Genomic DNA, 15,600 nt, shown 5'->3' on the forward strand with positions numbered 1-15,600 from the left:
TCATCATTTTGTTTTCATTAGTTCAGTTCTTAACCTGGCCCTCCCCAACTGGGTATTGTGTAATCCTCAAATCCCAGAATTCTCAGCAATAGCCATTCTGGCTGGAGAAGTTTGAAAATAAATCTACATATCTGGAGGAAGCTCAGGTTGGGGAAGGCTGTCTTAAATCTTTGTTTCCTAACATATCACAAGAATCTGATTATCATTATCATTATTATTACTATTACTATTCTGTATCATTCCCTCTGAGATGAAGTGGTTTTGGCTTTTTTTTTTGTATGACATATTTTCAGGTATTTGAAGAGTGCAATCCCTGCTCCTTTTTCATTCTCAAGGCTAAACATTCTAATTCCTTCAATTTCCCTTCATCAGAATTACTGTTTAGTCCCCTGATCATCCTTGTTGCCTTTTGTGGTTTTACTCTGTAATTTTAATGCACACTAGACTATTGTTTACAATGCTCTAATTTCCAGTTTAAAATTTGTTTTATATTATAATACTATATTAAACCACCATACCAGATTCAGTGACATAGGAGATGGATGAACTTATAGGACCGTAACCATAAGGATTCGTTGCTTGGACTTTAAAGTAATACCTAAATCAAGGAAAGAGAGAAAACAAGCATCCATTAAAATGTCAGCATATCCATAATAACAACTTGTGGTTTAGACAAATTTCAAAGAGGTTTTAGAAGGAATGCTGAAAAGTTCCACAGAAGCAATTAGATACACCTTGTTTTTTTGGTTTTCTTTAATGATGGCTTCATCAAAAATATTTCATTCAGTCATGAAACCATGCAAGAACCAACAGAATTTGATAATGAACAAAGAGCCAACAGTGGTGAAACACAGTAGGTGAAATGTTTAAATTATCCAGCATTCTCTCAAGCACATTGTTTGTTTTCTGTGAAATCAGTGAAATAGACAGATGGAAGTCATCAAATGTTAAACAGCCATATTAAATTCTGTGGCATGGGAACATCTATGAATTAGCCCATACTTTCCTTGGAAGGAGACATATCAATATCTTCCCAGAGAGTTGAGGGCAAAAGAAAAATCTGGTGACTAAAAATAGCCTTCTGCGTATCCCTTGTAATGCATATAAAAGGCACCTTGTCAATTTGACTGGCTCCAATTACAGGCCTGATTTAACAGCAGTTCTGAGCTGGAAAGATAAACTGTCTGAAGTCTGGTTTAAACCAAGCCCTTGGTTGTTCTATATGCACTGTTAGCTAACCAGGGCACATGCAGCCAAGACACTTGGTGTGAATGTAATTCCAAATGTATCCATCCATCCATCCATCCATCCATCCATCCATGATCTATGGACATAGGCGAAATTAGCAAAGAAACTTAAACATGAATGTAAACAATTTCTGAGAAGTATCTCAACAAAAATAATAGTCCCTCTGGTGGGACAGGATGGGTGGTGACAAATTAGATAGATAAATAAATATATTACCAAAAAGTCTATTTCACAAGCACAATGATTTCATGGCAAGATATGCATTGAAAGCTGTGGTTAACTGTAGGAAAATATATTATTTTGACAAATGTCCAGTATTTGGCATAATACCCAAAACCTGCAGAAGAAGAAATTATTACGCCAAAATTTACAAACCAATACTTGAAGCAGAAGAAAAGTATATTAGGGCTGTGCATATCCTTTAAAAGATGTTTTTCATGACGTGCCGGAGCATAAATGAAACCCCTCTCTTGAAATCATTAAAACAGCTGCCTCTTCTGCAAACTTTGAAAGCTGTTACAGCTGCCCCTGCACATGTGTTTATGCCCAGCCACTTCAGATTGCTTGGAAGTACATCTCTTGAACAATGAATTATATATTGACACTTGACACTTACCATGCCATCCTGTGGTCATGGTGCTGGTACAAAAACATTTCAGCTGAAGATAAATATATTAGATTACCCTTCAGCAACTTGGTGCTGTCCAAACGTGTTAAGACTACACCATCCAAACTTCTCAGGCAGCATGGAATTGTGAACTTAACACATGTGGAAGGCAGCAGGTGTTGGGGCAACACTTGATGTTAAGTTTCACTCAGCATCAGCTGAGAGGTGTTGCTGCTTGTTATATGAAAGAAGGAATTGTTTGATTTTTTTAGAAGTGTGACTCTATTTTTCATGCATTATTATTTTGCACAGGCAGTTAAGATTATGAAGAGCTCTGCATTTCTGTGGCATGTGCCCTGTTTGTCTCCTTACTTGTCCCAAATATAACCATCTTTCAGCTTGTTGTCTGCAAACTGCTCTGAATGCAATTAAGGCAAATGTGTCTGCCAGAAAAGCAACAATAATGCCCTAATAACTTTCCTCTCCACATATTACTGGCTGAGGCAGGCAGAAACCACAAACAAGCTTGGAATTTAGGGCATCTGTGTTTTCCTTTCTTTCCTCTGTTCCCCTGACACAGCCCTTTGCAAAGGGGAAATATTCATAGTGGTTTGAATGTAGCCCCTCATTCTCTTCCGAGAATGACTGAGGGGACATTCCACAGCTCAAGGGGACAGCCCAGGATGTAAAGCAAATGGTTGCATTCCCTCAATACATTTCTTGTAGTTGTCTACAACGATTTGTAGGCTATCTTGCCTCCAATGAACTCACCACTGTACAATACATTAGATCAGTGTTTTTCACACTTGGCAGCTTGAAGATGTGTGGACTTCTACTCCCAGAATTCCCCAGCCAGCAGACCTTAAGCCAGGAGACAAAGATTGGTCTATGAGCGCTATCATCACTTTCTATGCCCTGTAAGCTTAGTCTGGGTCATCAGGGCAGAAGCAAGCAGCAAGAGGCCTAGTGGGATGCAGTAGAGGCCATGGTCTTAATTTGCTTAGGGATATCTAGTCTATTTTTATGGGCCCCTCTCACACACAAGGGCTACCACTATATTTCACAGTGATGTGAAGTTTCCAACTGTCTGCAAAATGACCCAAGTAACTTTAACCATTACTCAACTCTGCTGCTGATCCAGAGAAACACTGCAAAGGTACTTCCGCAACATTTCCTCTGGAATCATGGGGTGGGCAGTCGCCCATCGGTAGGGATTCCCACCTCACCCTGCTTCCTGGTTCTTGGCATTTCCCTCCTTCCTCCAAAAGTTAAGGCCTGATGGCCCCTTCCTGATTGGCTCTTCCCGATCAGTTCAAGGGATGGCTCTATTGCCACCCCCTATAGTAAACATTTGGGTTTATTTTTCCTTGCCACAGATCAGTGCAGCAAAGATGATGGGGGAGAAGGTTGGGTGGCTGGCTGGAATGTTGATTTTTCCAACAATTGAGAAGGCTGAAGCACTAGCCAACTCAAGAGGATCCTTTGCAGTTAGAAGATGAGTACCAGTGGGACTGCAAGTGAGGGGGAGGGACAATGATTATTGGTGGTTGGGTAGAAGAGTCCAAAGCTTGCTCATTGCTGGCAGTGTCCTTCTGGTAGAATCAACTTAGCTGCAGGGTATAATTACATCCTGAAGATCTGAGGTGTTTCTGGGAGAAACATGTTCTTCATTTCTGTCACATCTTAAAAACAGATGCATGCAACCTTTCTTACTGAGGAATATATATATTTTTTGACTCACATATGAGGCTCTGTACTCCAAAAAGTGGGCAAGGTGTCAAACAAATAAGTATTGCTAAAATCTGCATTCTATTACTCTTGTTGTATTTAATAATTAAGATTCTCTTATGCCGCCCGCCTCCACAGGGAGGCAGAACCCATTCGATTGGTCCACCCCTAGCGACTGATGGACCCAGTGAGGTTTCAGAGGGGGCTGGGGGTTATACCTGATAATCTGCTGCACGGTCCAATGGAGGCCCTGGCTGCAGCCTGGAATAGGGAGGCGGCCAGGGCCTTGGACAGGATCGTGCCTTTGCGACCTCTCTTGCCTCATTGTACCCAATGCTCCCCGTGGTTTACGGAGGAGCTGAGGCTTCTGAAGAAGATTAAAAGATGCCTAGAGCACCGCTGGAGGAAGACAAAGACCGAATCCGACCAAACACTGGTTAGAGCCGCTATTAAGGCCTACCTGATGGCAATAAAAGCGGCGAAGCATCTTTAAAGCCCTACATGGCATGGGACCAGGTTACCTGAGGGACCGCCTCTTCCCCGTATCATCAGCCCATCCCACCCACTCATGCAGAGGGGGCATGCTGTGGACCCCGTTGATGAGAGAATTCCATCTGGCGGGGTCCAGGAGGCGGGACTTCTCGGCAGTAGCGCCCACCCTTTGGAACATCCTGCCCCCAGAGGTGAGATTAGCCCCATCGCTCCTAGCCTTCCGGAGGAAGTTGAAGACCTGGTTCTGCCCCGGGCTTGGGGCAGGAAGGTGAATCGACATACTTGGGGTTGGCTGGTGCCTTGAAGTGCCCCTCCTACATAATGATTGAAGAGATCATAGCCATCTGGATTTTATGAGCTGGGGTAGTTAAGAAATTGTTTTAGTTTTAGTTTTAATGGGATTTTATTCGAATTTTATTGTATATTTATTCGAATTTTGTTGTACATTCTGTATTGTAAACCGCCCAGAGTCCTTCTGGTCAGAGGAGATGGACGGTGACAAATTTGATAAATAAATAAATATTAAAATTACAGTTCAGTAACAATCTTTGGAAAGACTCTGAGGGTCATATCCAAAGTTACATGGGGCTCAATCCAGAAAGTGTGATCTCCCCATCAGAGAATTGGTCTCAGGAATGGTTAAGGAATGTAAAAAAGTCCTCTGTTTTAGTGATGTTGAATGGTTCCCTATCATGATGAAGTTCTAAAGGATATCTTATTTATTGCAATAATCACATACAATTTTACACAAGAATACTGAGATCACTGGCTTCGACATGAAGAATGGGCTCTTTTGACTCCCAGTCCCTTTTCTTAGGGATTATCATCTATAGGGCCCAAAGAGTGACCTCTCTGCTGCTGTCCCACTTCTTTGGAATAGCCTACCACCAAAGACAAATTAGCTCCCATCTTGATATGTTTCAAGAGAGCTGTGAAAATCTGGCTTTCAAGAAAGCCCAAGGAGAGGATTTAGGATAAGTTAGAATACCTATCCTAGCCTGTCTTTGGATGTTTTATTCTCAGCAGCCTTTAGTTTTGTCTTTATCATTGTGATGTTGCTGTTATTTTGTGTTATTATTTCATCTTATTATATTGTTGTTGTATTTTAACCCTTTAACCCTTTAATATATATTCCATAAGGGAATGTAAGCTACTTAAGAGTTTTGTTGGACTGGAACAGCATATATGACCCAGTAAGTAAATAGGCAAGTAGATTAATAAAATACTGCTGAAGGAGAAATAAGACATCCTCATCATTAAAACAAAATGCAATATTATATTAACCAGGCTAAGTGACTTAGCTTTGGCTCTTTAGAGTCACAATGGGCCCAAACGTTTCCTCGGAATGTTTTCTATGGATTGGAAGATGGATACTGAGCTTTGGAGGAGTGCTTGGGAATCTACAAGAAATCTGCTCTGCAGGTTCCTGATTTTGCCCATATAACAGTACAAAATAAAGTGGTGCAATTATGCAACCCCTTGCATTTGCTTAATACCAGAAGAGATCTTCAACTGACTGGCCCACTAGAAGTCTTCAGAGCAGCTGGATGTGCATCTCAAAGCTTTTAACTTCCAAGTCTGATGGTTTACTCACATATTTAGACTTCAGAACAGGAGTCTACAATACCAATATATATATTTTTAGAAACAGCAAGAGCTGTTTCTATGCTGCTTTCTAGGCAAGATGTAATTACTGTACTGCTGGAGTACATGCAGTAAAGTAAGTATTTTTAATAGGATCTAAATACATTATTTCCCCTTTACCCAGTAAGCAATATATCATGTATGAAGAGGTCTCGAAAACACCAGGCATTTTTAAAGTATACCTACTTAATCTCTTATGCACCAATATTGGGTTGAATCCAAGCTAAATTAGTTGCTCTTTGTTATCAGTAAAATCAGTGGGACTCATTGACTTGATATTTATATTGCAATGGAAAATTCAGGTAAGACAAGATGCTATCCTTCCACTGCTACGCTGACTTCCCTGTTCTCTTCTTCCCTGACATTCTTTAGAACTTCCAGAGAAACTCACTGCAGTGTCAAGATAACCTCCCCAATGGGGTAATTTGTGATTTTGAGTTAAGTGGGAAGAGGATCTCTGATCATTCTATTCTATCTGTGAAATATAACACTACCCAGTGTCCACAGATCTCCCCTTTCTTCTCAGCCTCCCGTAATGCAGCCCTCCCCACTTAGAAAGGTCACATGACCCTCAGGAGAGGCTGTAGGGCAGATGTGTGCAACTTTTGTTGACTCAAGGCATGAACCCCAAGGTCTCCAGGGTAGCTAATGTATCAGTACAAATGCTGCAAATCCTTAATTGATTATATATTAGTAGATTTACATGGTACTTAAGATTGTAAGGAATTTCTCCTATCTCAGAAATTCTTGACAAGTAGAAGGAAGCCTACAATATAAAATGAAAGGATTTCATGGACTTTGGACATCTACTGTACCTTTTAGCTTTAAATATAATAACAAAGATCCAGAGAGGGAGGGAGGGAGGAAGGAAAGAGATACATACAAAGAGAGAGAGAAAAAATTAAAAAGACAAATGTAAAAAGAGAGATGACCTCATCAATGATAAAAAATTCATTTTTGGACAAAAATTACATTCACTGAAAAACTTCAAGTCTGCCAGAATATTAGAAGATAAATAATAAATAATTGAATTGCACACAGTATTATAACTCTTTTTCAGTTTTGGATTTGATTACTACTTCTGAAATTTAAAAACAGTGATTTCACATCACCAGAGAGAAACTTAGAAACTTACCCAATATGATGGAAAGCAATAAAATTCCTTAATTTTAATTGAAGAAAATGTTAAAATATATTATTTGAGCTATTAAATCTCCCGATTTAATTATTTAAAAGCTATCACGTGGTCTGTTTTCCAAAAAGAAAAATTAAAGATCAGCTTAGACACAATATTCCTTGTTTTCCAATACTGTAAAAAGATAGCAAATGAAAATTAATTAATAAGTAACCATGGTAGAGTAAGAAAACTCTAAAGAGTATTTAAAGCCGAATTCTACCAGAAATGTGAATACATAAAACAGCATTCAATTGCAATTGCAAAATTGCAAACTGGGGTGGCCCTGATCACAAGGAAGCAACTACTTTTGTTTAAGAAAGGCAACTTTTTAAAATAATAAAACATTTCAGTTTAAAGATGCCCTGGATATCTGAGACAAGCCTATCCATTTTAGAAGTAAATTGTATTTAAAAAAACACCATACTCTTCCTTTCAGAGAAATAAATACAGTGTAAGCACTATGGCAAAATACTCTAAGCTTGATAGATTAAACAATTTGCAACATAGCTCAAGATTTAGCAGTCTCTTTAATCACAATCCATCATGACTCTGAGTTCCAAATTCTTTAGCCAACCTTGGCTGATCCTTGGCTAAACAGGATTGGCCCTGATTAGAAGTTGGATGGAGGAATGCCTGGGAATTCCAGGGCTTCTGACTAGACTGGAAAGTTGAAAAAACACGGCAAATTACTTCTGTAACACTGCCACAAAAACTAGAGGGAAAGAGTCATCAGGAATTGAACTCAACTTGAGGGTGTTTTTACTTTTACCTTATTATCTACAGATTAATTTTATAGTTTGCTAAGTGTGAATTTTAAGTAGGCAAGACCTGAGGTCTTAGAAGGAAGAGAGCAAACAGTTGCAGAGCTTAGAATGTACAGAGGATAGTAATACGTAAGAGATAATAAAATGAGAATAATAAAAGCTTGTCTTGCACTGTATTAAAGTAAAGTAAAGTAATGCACTGTAGTAAAGTAATTTAACCTAAAGTCATAATATCAGTTATTTGTACATGTTTAACCTACATCTGAATATACTGAAATGCATGATAGATGAATGACTGTACAGAGTAAAATACCTTAGCCAGGTATTTAGCCAAGAAATCGTCTGAAACTCATGTGAACAAGTAGGCACAAGATCCTTCGACTGAGTATCACAACAAAGCCCAAGGACCACACTGCAAGCAGCTCAGTTTCTGTGAATCAGTTTCCTCACAATCTGGACATAATCATGAACACATGGATTGAATCTAGCTTAATCTTCCAGTTCATGTTGCTAAATTTTAGAATTTTTGCAGTGGTTGAGGAGCAATTTTAAAGTCACAAAATAAGGAGCTTTTTTGCCTGTGAGTTCTGGGAGAAACAGTGCACTGGCAGTGCAGATGAGATTTATTTGCCAAAGAAAAGGAAAAGGCTTCAACCCTACCCTGAAATTCTATTTCCCTATTATACAACCCAGAGTGGGAGCTTCTTGGTTAGCAACAGTAAGCAACTGCAGAGCAGGACTTACATATAAATGAGTTCCTCATAAGCTGGTGTCACTGCTACATTTTTTATGTGTGGCTGAAGATGCCTGACCATTCCCCAATTTCTGAAAGGTGAGCACCTTTGCCTACAGAGTTCCCCCACAATTGGCTACTGTTGGACTCAACCCCAGCCTTATTCAGAGCATTATGGGTGCAAAATGATTGTGCCCAAAAATGAGCAGTGGGAATATGCTTAACAGCTACAAAATGCTCCGATGAAAGGCTCCAAATGGGGAATATCAACTGATAGCACCGGAATGTCAGTGGGAAGGAGGACATAAGCAGTGGGGTCTGAACAAGCCACAAAGATATCAAGATGTCAAGGTTCAAAATGACATCACTTACATAATGGCATCACAACCTTTGATACAAGTACATAAATGGCATAATCTGAGTGATGTCAATGTTGTCGTATGCCCTCCCCCTTGTGTTCCCCCACCATTGCCAGTGGATATGAGACACAACTGGATAAGGCTCCAGGAAGGAGGAAGCAAACTGCAAGCTTATCAGAACAACTGAGCCCAGTGCAATAAATCCTGCAGCATCACCAAATCCTTACAAAACAGAGGGGGCCATACAAAACATATTACACTGCAGATCAAATAGGCAAAGAAGGAATTGCTGCCCTGTTGAACTTTACACCTGAAGGAGAGGCAAAAATCAACAAGTTAACGCTCCACAATGAAAGCTTTTGAGTATACCTAAATCTTCTGTGGTCATCAGAGATTCTGAACACTGTTGTTTCTATTCATCTGGGTAAATTATTTAGGAGGAGTAAAAAAAGAAACACAAAACATTTTTCAGTTCATGAAATTCAGCTTTAATAATACCTGCTTGTCCTCCTTTCCCCTTCAGCAAAGGATCGTTACCTTGTTGTAGTGCTGAAGCTTGAGCACCTCAGTGATGCCATGAGCTAAACCGTGAAGGGCCACCCAAGACGGGAAGGTCATGACAGAGAGGTCAGACTAAATGCGATCCCTGGGGAAGGTAATGGCAACCCACCCCAGTATTCTTGCCGTGAAAACTAAATGGATCAGTACAACCAGAGATATGTCAGTATACCATCGGAAGATGAGACCCCCAGGTCGGAAGATGGTCAAAATGCTACTGGGGAGGAACAGAGGATGAGTTCAACTAGCCCCAGATGTGATGATGCAGCTAGCTCAAAGCCGAAAGGACGGCTAGTGGCCGATGGTGCTGGTGGTGAACGGCGAATCCGATGTTCTAAGGATCAACACACCATTGCAACCTGGAATGTAAGATCTATGAGCCAGGGCAAATTGGATGTGGTTATTGGTGAGATGTCAAGATTAAAGACAGACATTTTGGGCGTCAGTGAACTGAAATGGACTGGAATGGGCCACTTCACATCAAATGACCACCAGATCTACTACTGTGGACAAGAGGACCACAGAAGAAATGGGGTAGCCTTCATAATTAATAGTAAAGTGGCTAAAGCGGTGCTTGGATACAATCCAAAAAATGACAGAATGATCTCAATTCGAATTCAGGGCAAACCATCTAACATCACAGCGATCCAAATATACGCCCCAACCACAGATGCTGAAGAAGCTGAAATAAAGCAGTTCTATGAGGATGTGCAGCACCTACTGGACGACACGCCTAAAAGAGATGTTATTTTCATCACGGGAGACTGGAATGCTAAGGTGGGCAGTCAAATGACACCTGGAATTACAGGTAAGCATGGCCTGGAGAACAAAACGAAGCAGGACATAGGCTGATAGAATTTTGCCAAGACAACTCACTCTGCATAACAAACACTCTCTTCCAACAACCTAAGAGACAGCTTTATACATGGACTTCACCAGATGGACAACACCGAAATCAGATTGACTACATCTTTTGCAGCCAAAGGTGGCGGACATCTATACAGTCGGTAAAAACAAGACCTGGAGCTGACTGTAGTTCAGATCACAAACTTCTTCTTGCACAATTTAGGATCAGACTACAGAGATTAGGGAAAACCCACAGATTAGCTAGATATGAGCTCACTAATATTCCTAAGGAATATGCAGTGGAGGTGAAGAATAGATTTATGGGATTGGACTTAGTAGATAGGGTCCCGGAAGAACTCTGGACAGAAGTTCGCAACTTTGTTCAGGAGGCGGCAACAAAATACATCCTAAAGAAAGAGAAAACCAAGAAGGCAAAATGGCTGTCTGCCGAGACACTAGAAGTAGCCCAAGAAAGAAGGAAAGCAAAAGGCAACAGTGATAGGGAGAGATATGCCCAATTAAATGCAAAATTCCAGAGGTTAGCCAGAAGAGATAAGGAATTATTTTTAAATAAGCAATGCGTGGAAGTGGAAGAAGACAATAGAATAGGAAGGACAAGAGACCTCTTCCAGAAAATTAGAAACATTGGAGGTAAATTCCAGGCCAAAATGGGTATGATCAAAAACAAAGATGGCAAGGACCTAACAGAAGAAGAAGAGATCAAGAAAAGGTGGCAAGAATATACAGAAGACCTGTATAGGAAGGATAACAATATCGGGGATAGCTCTGACGGTGTGGTCAGTGAGCTAGAGCCAGACATCCTGAAGAGTGAGGTTGAGTGGGCCTTAAGAAGCATTGTTAATAACAAGGCAGCAGGAGACGACGGCATCCCAGCTGAACTGTTCAAAATCTTGCAAGATGATGCTGTCAAGGTAATGCATGCTATATGCCAGCAAATTTGGAAAACACAAGAATGGCCATCAGACTGGAAAAAATCAACTTATATCCCCATACCAAAAAAGGGAAACACTAAAGAATGTTCAAACTATCGAACAGTGGCACTCATTTCACATGCCAGTAAGGTAATGCTCAAGATGCTGCAAGGTAGACTTCAGCAATTCATGGAGTGAGAATTGCCAGATGCACAAGCTGGGTTTAGAAAAGGCAGAGGAACTAGGGACCAAATTGCCAATATCCGATGGATAATGGAAAAAGCCAGGGAGTTTCAGAAAAACATCTATTTCTGTTTTATTGACTATTCTAAAGCCTTTGACTGTGTGGACCATAACAAATTGTGGCAAGTTCTTAGTGGTATGGGGATACCAAGTCATCTTGTCTGCCTCCTGAAGAATCTGTATAAGATTCTTCAGTAAGAACAGTAAGAACAGACCATGGAACAACAGACTGGTTTAAGATTGGGAAAGGAGTACAGCAGGGCTGTATCCTCTCACCCTACCTATTCAACTTGTACGCAGAACACATCATGCGACATGCTGGGCTGGAGGAATCCAAGGCTGGAGTTAAAATCGCTGGAAGAAACATTAACCATCTCAGATATGCAGATGATACCACTTTGATGGCTGAAAGCGAAGAGGAACTGAGGAGCCTTATGATGAAGGTGAAAGAAGAAAGTGCAAAAGCTGGCTTGCAGCTAAACCTCAAAAAAACCAAGATTATGGCAACCAGCTTGATTGATAACTGGCAAATAGAGGGAGAAAATGTAGAAGCAGTGAAAGACTTTGTATTTCTAGGTGCAAAGATTATTGCGGATGCTGACTGCAGTCAGGAAATCAGAAGACGCTTAATCCTTGGGAGAAGAGCAATGACAAATCTCGATAAAATAGTTAAGAGCAGAGACATCACACTGACAACAAAGGCCTGCATAGTTAAAGCAATGGTGTTCCCTGTAGTAACATATGGCTGCGAGAGCTGGACCATAAGGAAGGCTGAGAGAAGGAAGATAGATGCTTTTGAACTGTGGTGTTGGAGGAAAATTCTGAGAGTGCCTTGGACTGCAAGAAGATCAAACCAGTCCATCCTCCAGGAAATAAAGCCAGACTGCTCACTTGAGGGAACGATATTCAAGGCAAAACTGAAATACTTTGGCCACATAATGAGAAGACAGGACACCCTGGAGGAGATGCTGATGCTAGGGAGAGTGGAAGGCAAAAGGAAGAGGGGCTGACCAAGGGCAAGGTGGACGGATGATATTCTAGAGGTGACGGACCCGTCCCTGGGGGAGCTGGGGGTGTTGACGACCGACAGGAAGCTGTGGCGTGGGCTGGTCCATGAAGTCACGAAGAGTCGGAAGCGACTAAACGAATAAACAACAACCTCCTTTCCCAAACCCCTACCACCACCTCTGCCTGAAACTTTGGTGACTGGTGAAAAGGAAACAGGAGGAGGCTAAGTGGCAAAGGAAAGAGTTGGTACAAATCCAAGACAGACTTGGATGAGTGAGTTGGATTCAGAATGATCATGGGATTTCTGAAAATCCACTCTGTCCCTGACTTCCAATGTTTAAGTGCATGAATTTCTGCACTGCAGGATCAGGGGTTGGATATGATGATTTCCAAGGTGCCTTTCAACCATACATTTCTATGACTCTACATCCATCCCCCCCGCCCCCCCCAACAATCAGGCTTCTTATGACATGCCTTTTCAAAATGAATTGTACATGCCAAACTAGAAATAATACCTTGTATTTGGCTTCAAGTTTTCAATGGGCAACTTAGTGCTTCCTGCACTCTTGGTTGTCCATTTGTTCCTGATGACATCTTCATAGGATGCACTGTAAACTAAATAACCTGCCAAGAAAAGGATATTATGTATGTATTAGACATACAACCTAATACATTGTGCAGCATCATGTGACAAAAGAATTCATAAATGTCCATTAGTATGTTCAAAGCTGGAGGGGAATTCCTATTCCTGCCAGGAAATGAGAAGAGATGGCAGCAAAGATAGGCAGCGAAATAGGGCCCAATCAACACCATGCAAGTATGCATTAACTATCTGGCTAGGCACTTCCCATGTGCAATAAAGCTGTGCAATGCTTTGGATTCTACCAGGAAAAAAAGGTTTCAAAATGTGCAGGACTGCACACACAGCACTGCTCTATGACTCATTAAAGCAACCAGACCTTTCCTCAAAAGCATATGGCTCCTATAAATCTGGACCTCTGAAAAGTCCTAATGTCCACATTCCTAATGTCACTCTCTCTCAGCCCCAGGAAGAAGGCAATGGCAACCCACTTACAAAGGTCTTGCCAAGAAAACTCAGGGACTAGTCCAGGCAGTTGCCAGCAGTCAAGACTGACTTGAAGATACAAATAAATAGATAAATCTGTATTAGATTGTGGAAGAAGTAGTAATAGCCTTAGGTAAGTGATCTTAGGCTTCTAAGGGTACTGAATCCTTCAACATTGTAATTTACCACCTCTTCACCAGCTTCTGAACCTTCCATCAAGTAAAACTACACATATTGTCTCTAAATCCAGGAAATAAATTAGCAGTATTTATGGAAGCAAAATGTAGAACACATACCAGACTGCCTACGTATCTTCAAATGAGGCCCTCCTCAAAGTACCAGTGGATGACAAAGTCTGATATAGATTTATAAGGGGCAAGGACCTTTTCATGGTGGCACCCTAATTTGGAAAAAGCCTCTCAATCAATCAATCAATCAATCAATCAATCAATCAAGCCTCCCAAGAATGAATGAATGAATGAATGAATGAGTATATATATATATATATACACACACACACGTACAGTATATATATATATATGTATGTATGTATGTATGTATGCATATGCATATGCATATATGTATATGTACTGTATATATGTGTATATGTATATATGAGAGACTGGTCTTCACATTATAATTTTTCAGTAGCAAATCAAGACATTTTTATTTACTTGGTCATCTTAAAAAGTGGTTTGCTCCATAGTTTACATCAAATTTTATTTCTTATTCTAAAGAAACCCGGAATATGATTGAATGAAGGGCATCAGGGAATTTATTTCAAAATAAATACAGACAATAATGAAAAGACTGTTCTGTTATGTTCAGCCTCCATTAATAATCCAACATATGCAGCAAGCATTAGTGTACCTGTGACCAGGTCCCCATGGATAGGTGCAGCCCAGTCAACGATCACAAAAGAATGGCAGCCTTCCACAGCTACTATGGTGATGTTGTAAGGAGCCTTCTGAGGTTGCATCTCTGTATTTAAGTTCTTGGGAATGATTTCTTCCAGGCTTTCTACTTGGAAGTGATCTAGTGCCTCCGTCAACGAACATGGAGCTGCCGGGTCTTTATTTAGATAAGTCACATAAGGAGCTGGAAGAAATCACAGGAGGAGACCATTCATTCCAAAAGAATGTAGTGATGATGGATTAGTAAAAAGGAAAACTCAGTCTTGACACTCAAACAAGTTTCCAAGGCAAATTGAAAGTGCAAGCTGGATAAAATATGCATTAAAAAAAAAGACAGTTGTTCCTGAACTTAGGAGTTATCTATTTTCCTGTCAATTGCTAACTTTCCAGACTTGAAAGAAGACTTATTTTAAGTCTGAAAAGAAAAGGCACAGAAACTCAACGGGAATCAGTTTAGAAGATGCACAAAAATGGGCTCAGCCACTGCACAGATTTGTAGCCATGAGAGGAGTGGGCAGGTTTCTGTAAGTTTGCATAAATGAGCCCTGAAAGCAGGTTGCATACAAAAAGGCATAGTGGGTTTAAAAAAAAGAACTACTTATTATGGTAAATTACCTATTAAAAAGCCTGTACAGCAGGTAAGGGGATTTACAAAGCTCTCTATATCAGACAAAGTTTCAAACAACTACAAGGTTGGATTTCCACCACTTTTTAAAAAAGCATCCGAATATACAGAAACCTAGAAACACTATGAAAAAGAAATCAACAGCATAACAATTAATTATTGTTAATTGCAACAATCACGGTCTGGAAAAGGCAATACATGGAGTGCAGCATGTGGCTATTTATAAGTCTCCTGCCTGATGTTGTATTGATACTGTACACTTTCTTCCCTTAAAAGAAACATTAATTTTTTCCCAAAATAATGTACTTCTAGAATGGAAGTGTCATCTTAAATTGCCCAAGCATATTGTCATGAGTGAGGATGGCGAGCAGGGGGCTCCCATCCAGGCTGTAAAGCGCATGCGTAGTACTGAGGAATTAGGTGGCCATTCAAAGAGACACAGATCTGGCCCGCCTCAGTCTTTGGGGTTTATATGTCTGGGTTTTCCCACGCTTCTTCAGTTTGTTAGGATTTTCTGTTATGTAGCAGTAATAAAACACTAGAGACCTACTCCTTGTCTCAGCGTGGTTCCTGGCTGTTAGGACACATATAGTAATTGTCAGCCCTACAATTTAAAACTAGTTAAATTGAAATTGGCTATAATAATAGGATCTTGC

At 40.4% G+C, this 15,600-nt stretch overlaps 1 protein-coding gene across 1 annotated transcript in view; it reads right to left on the reverse strand.

Moving 5' to 3' along the window:
• FNDC1 (fibronectin type III domain containing 1) overlaps positions 1–15,600 on the reverse strand; it is a 58,329-nt gene that overhangs the window by 16,058 nt on the left and 26,671 nt on the right. Inside the window, exons 13-15 of the mRNA XM_063307917.1 lie at positions 14,276–14,503; positions 12,855–12,963; positions 519–598 (exon numbers count right to left, since the gene is read on the reverse strand). Of these exons, the coding sequence (XP_063163987.1) occupies positions 519–598; positions 12,855–12,963; positions 14,276–14,503 (417 nt within the window). The remainder of the gene's footprint in view (positions 1–518; positions 599–12,854; positions 12,964–14,275; positions 14,504–15,600) is intronic.

The sequence above is a fragment of the Candoia aspera genome, chromosome 1 (assembly GCF_035149785.1).
Source record: "Candoia aspera isolate rCanAsp1 chromosome 1, rCanAsp1.hap2, whole genome shotgun sequence".
Lineage (NCBI taxonomy): Eukaryota > Metazoa > Chordata > Lepidosauria > Squamata > Boidae > Candoia > Candoia aspera.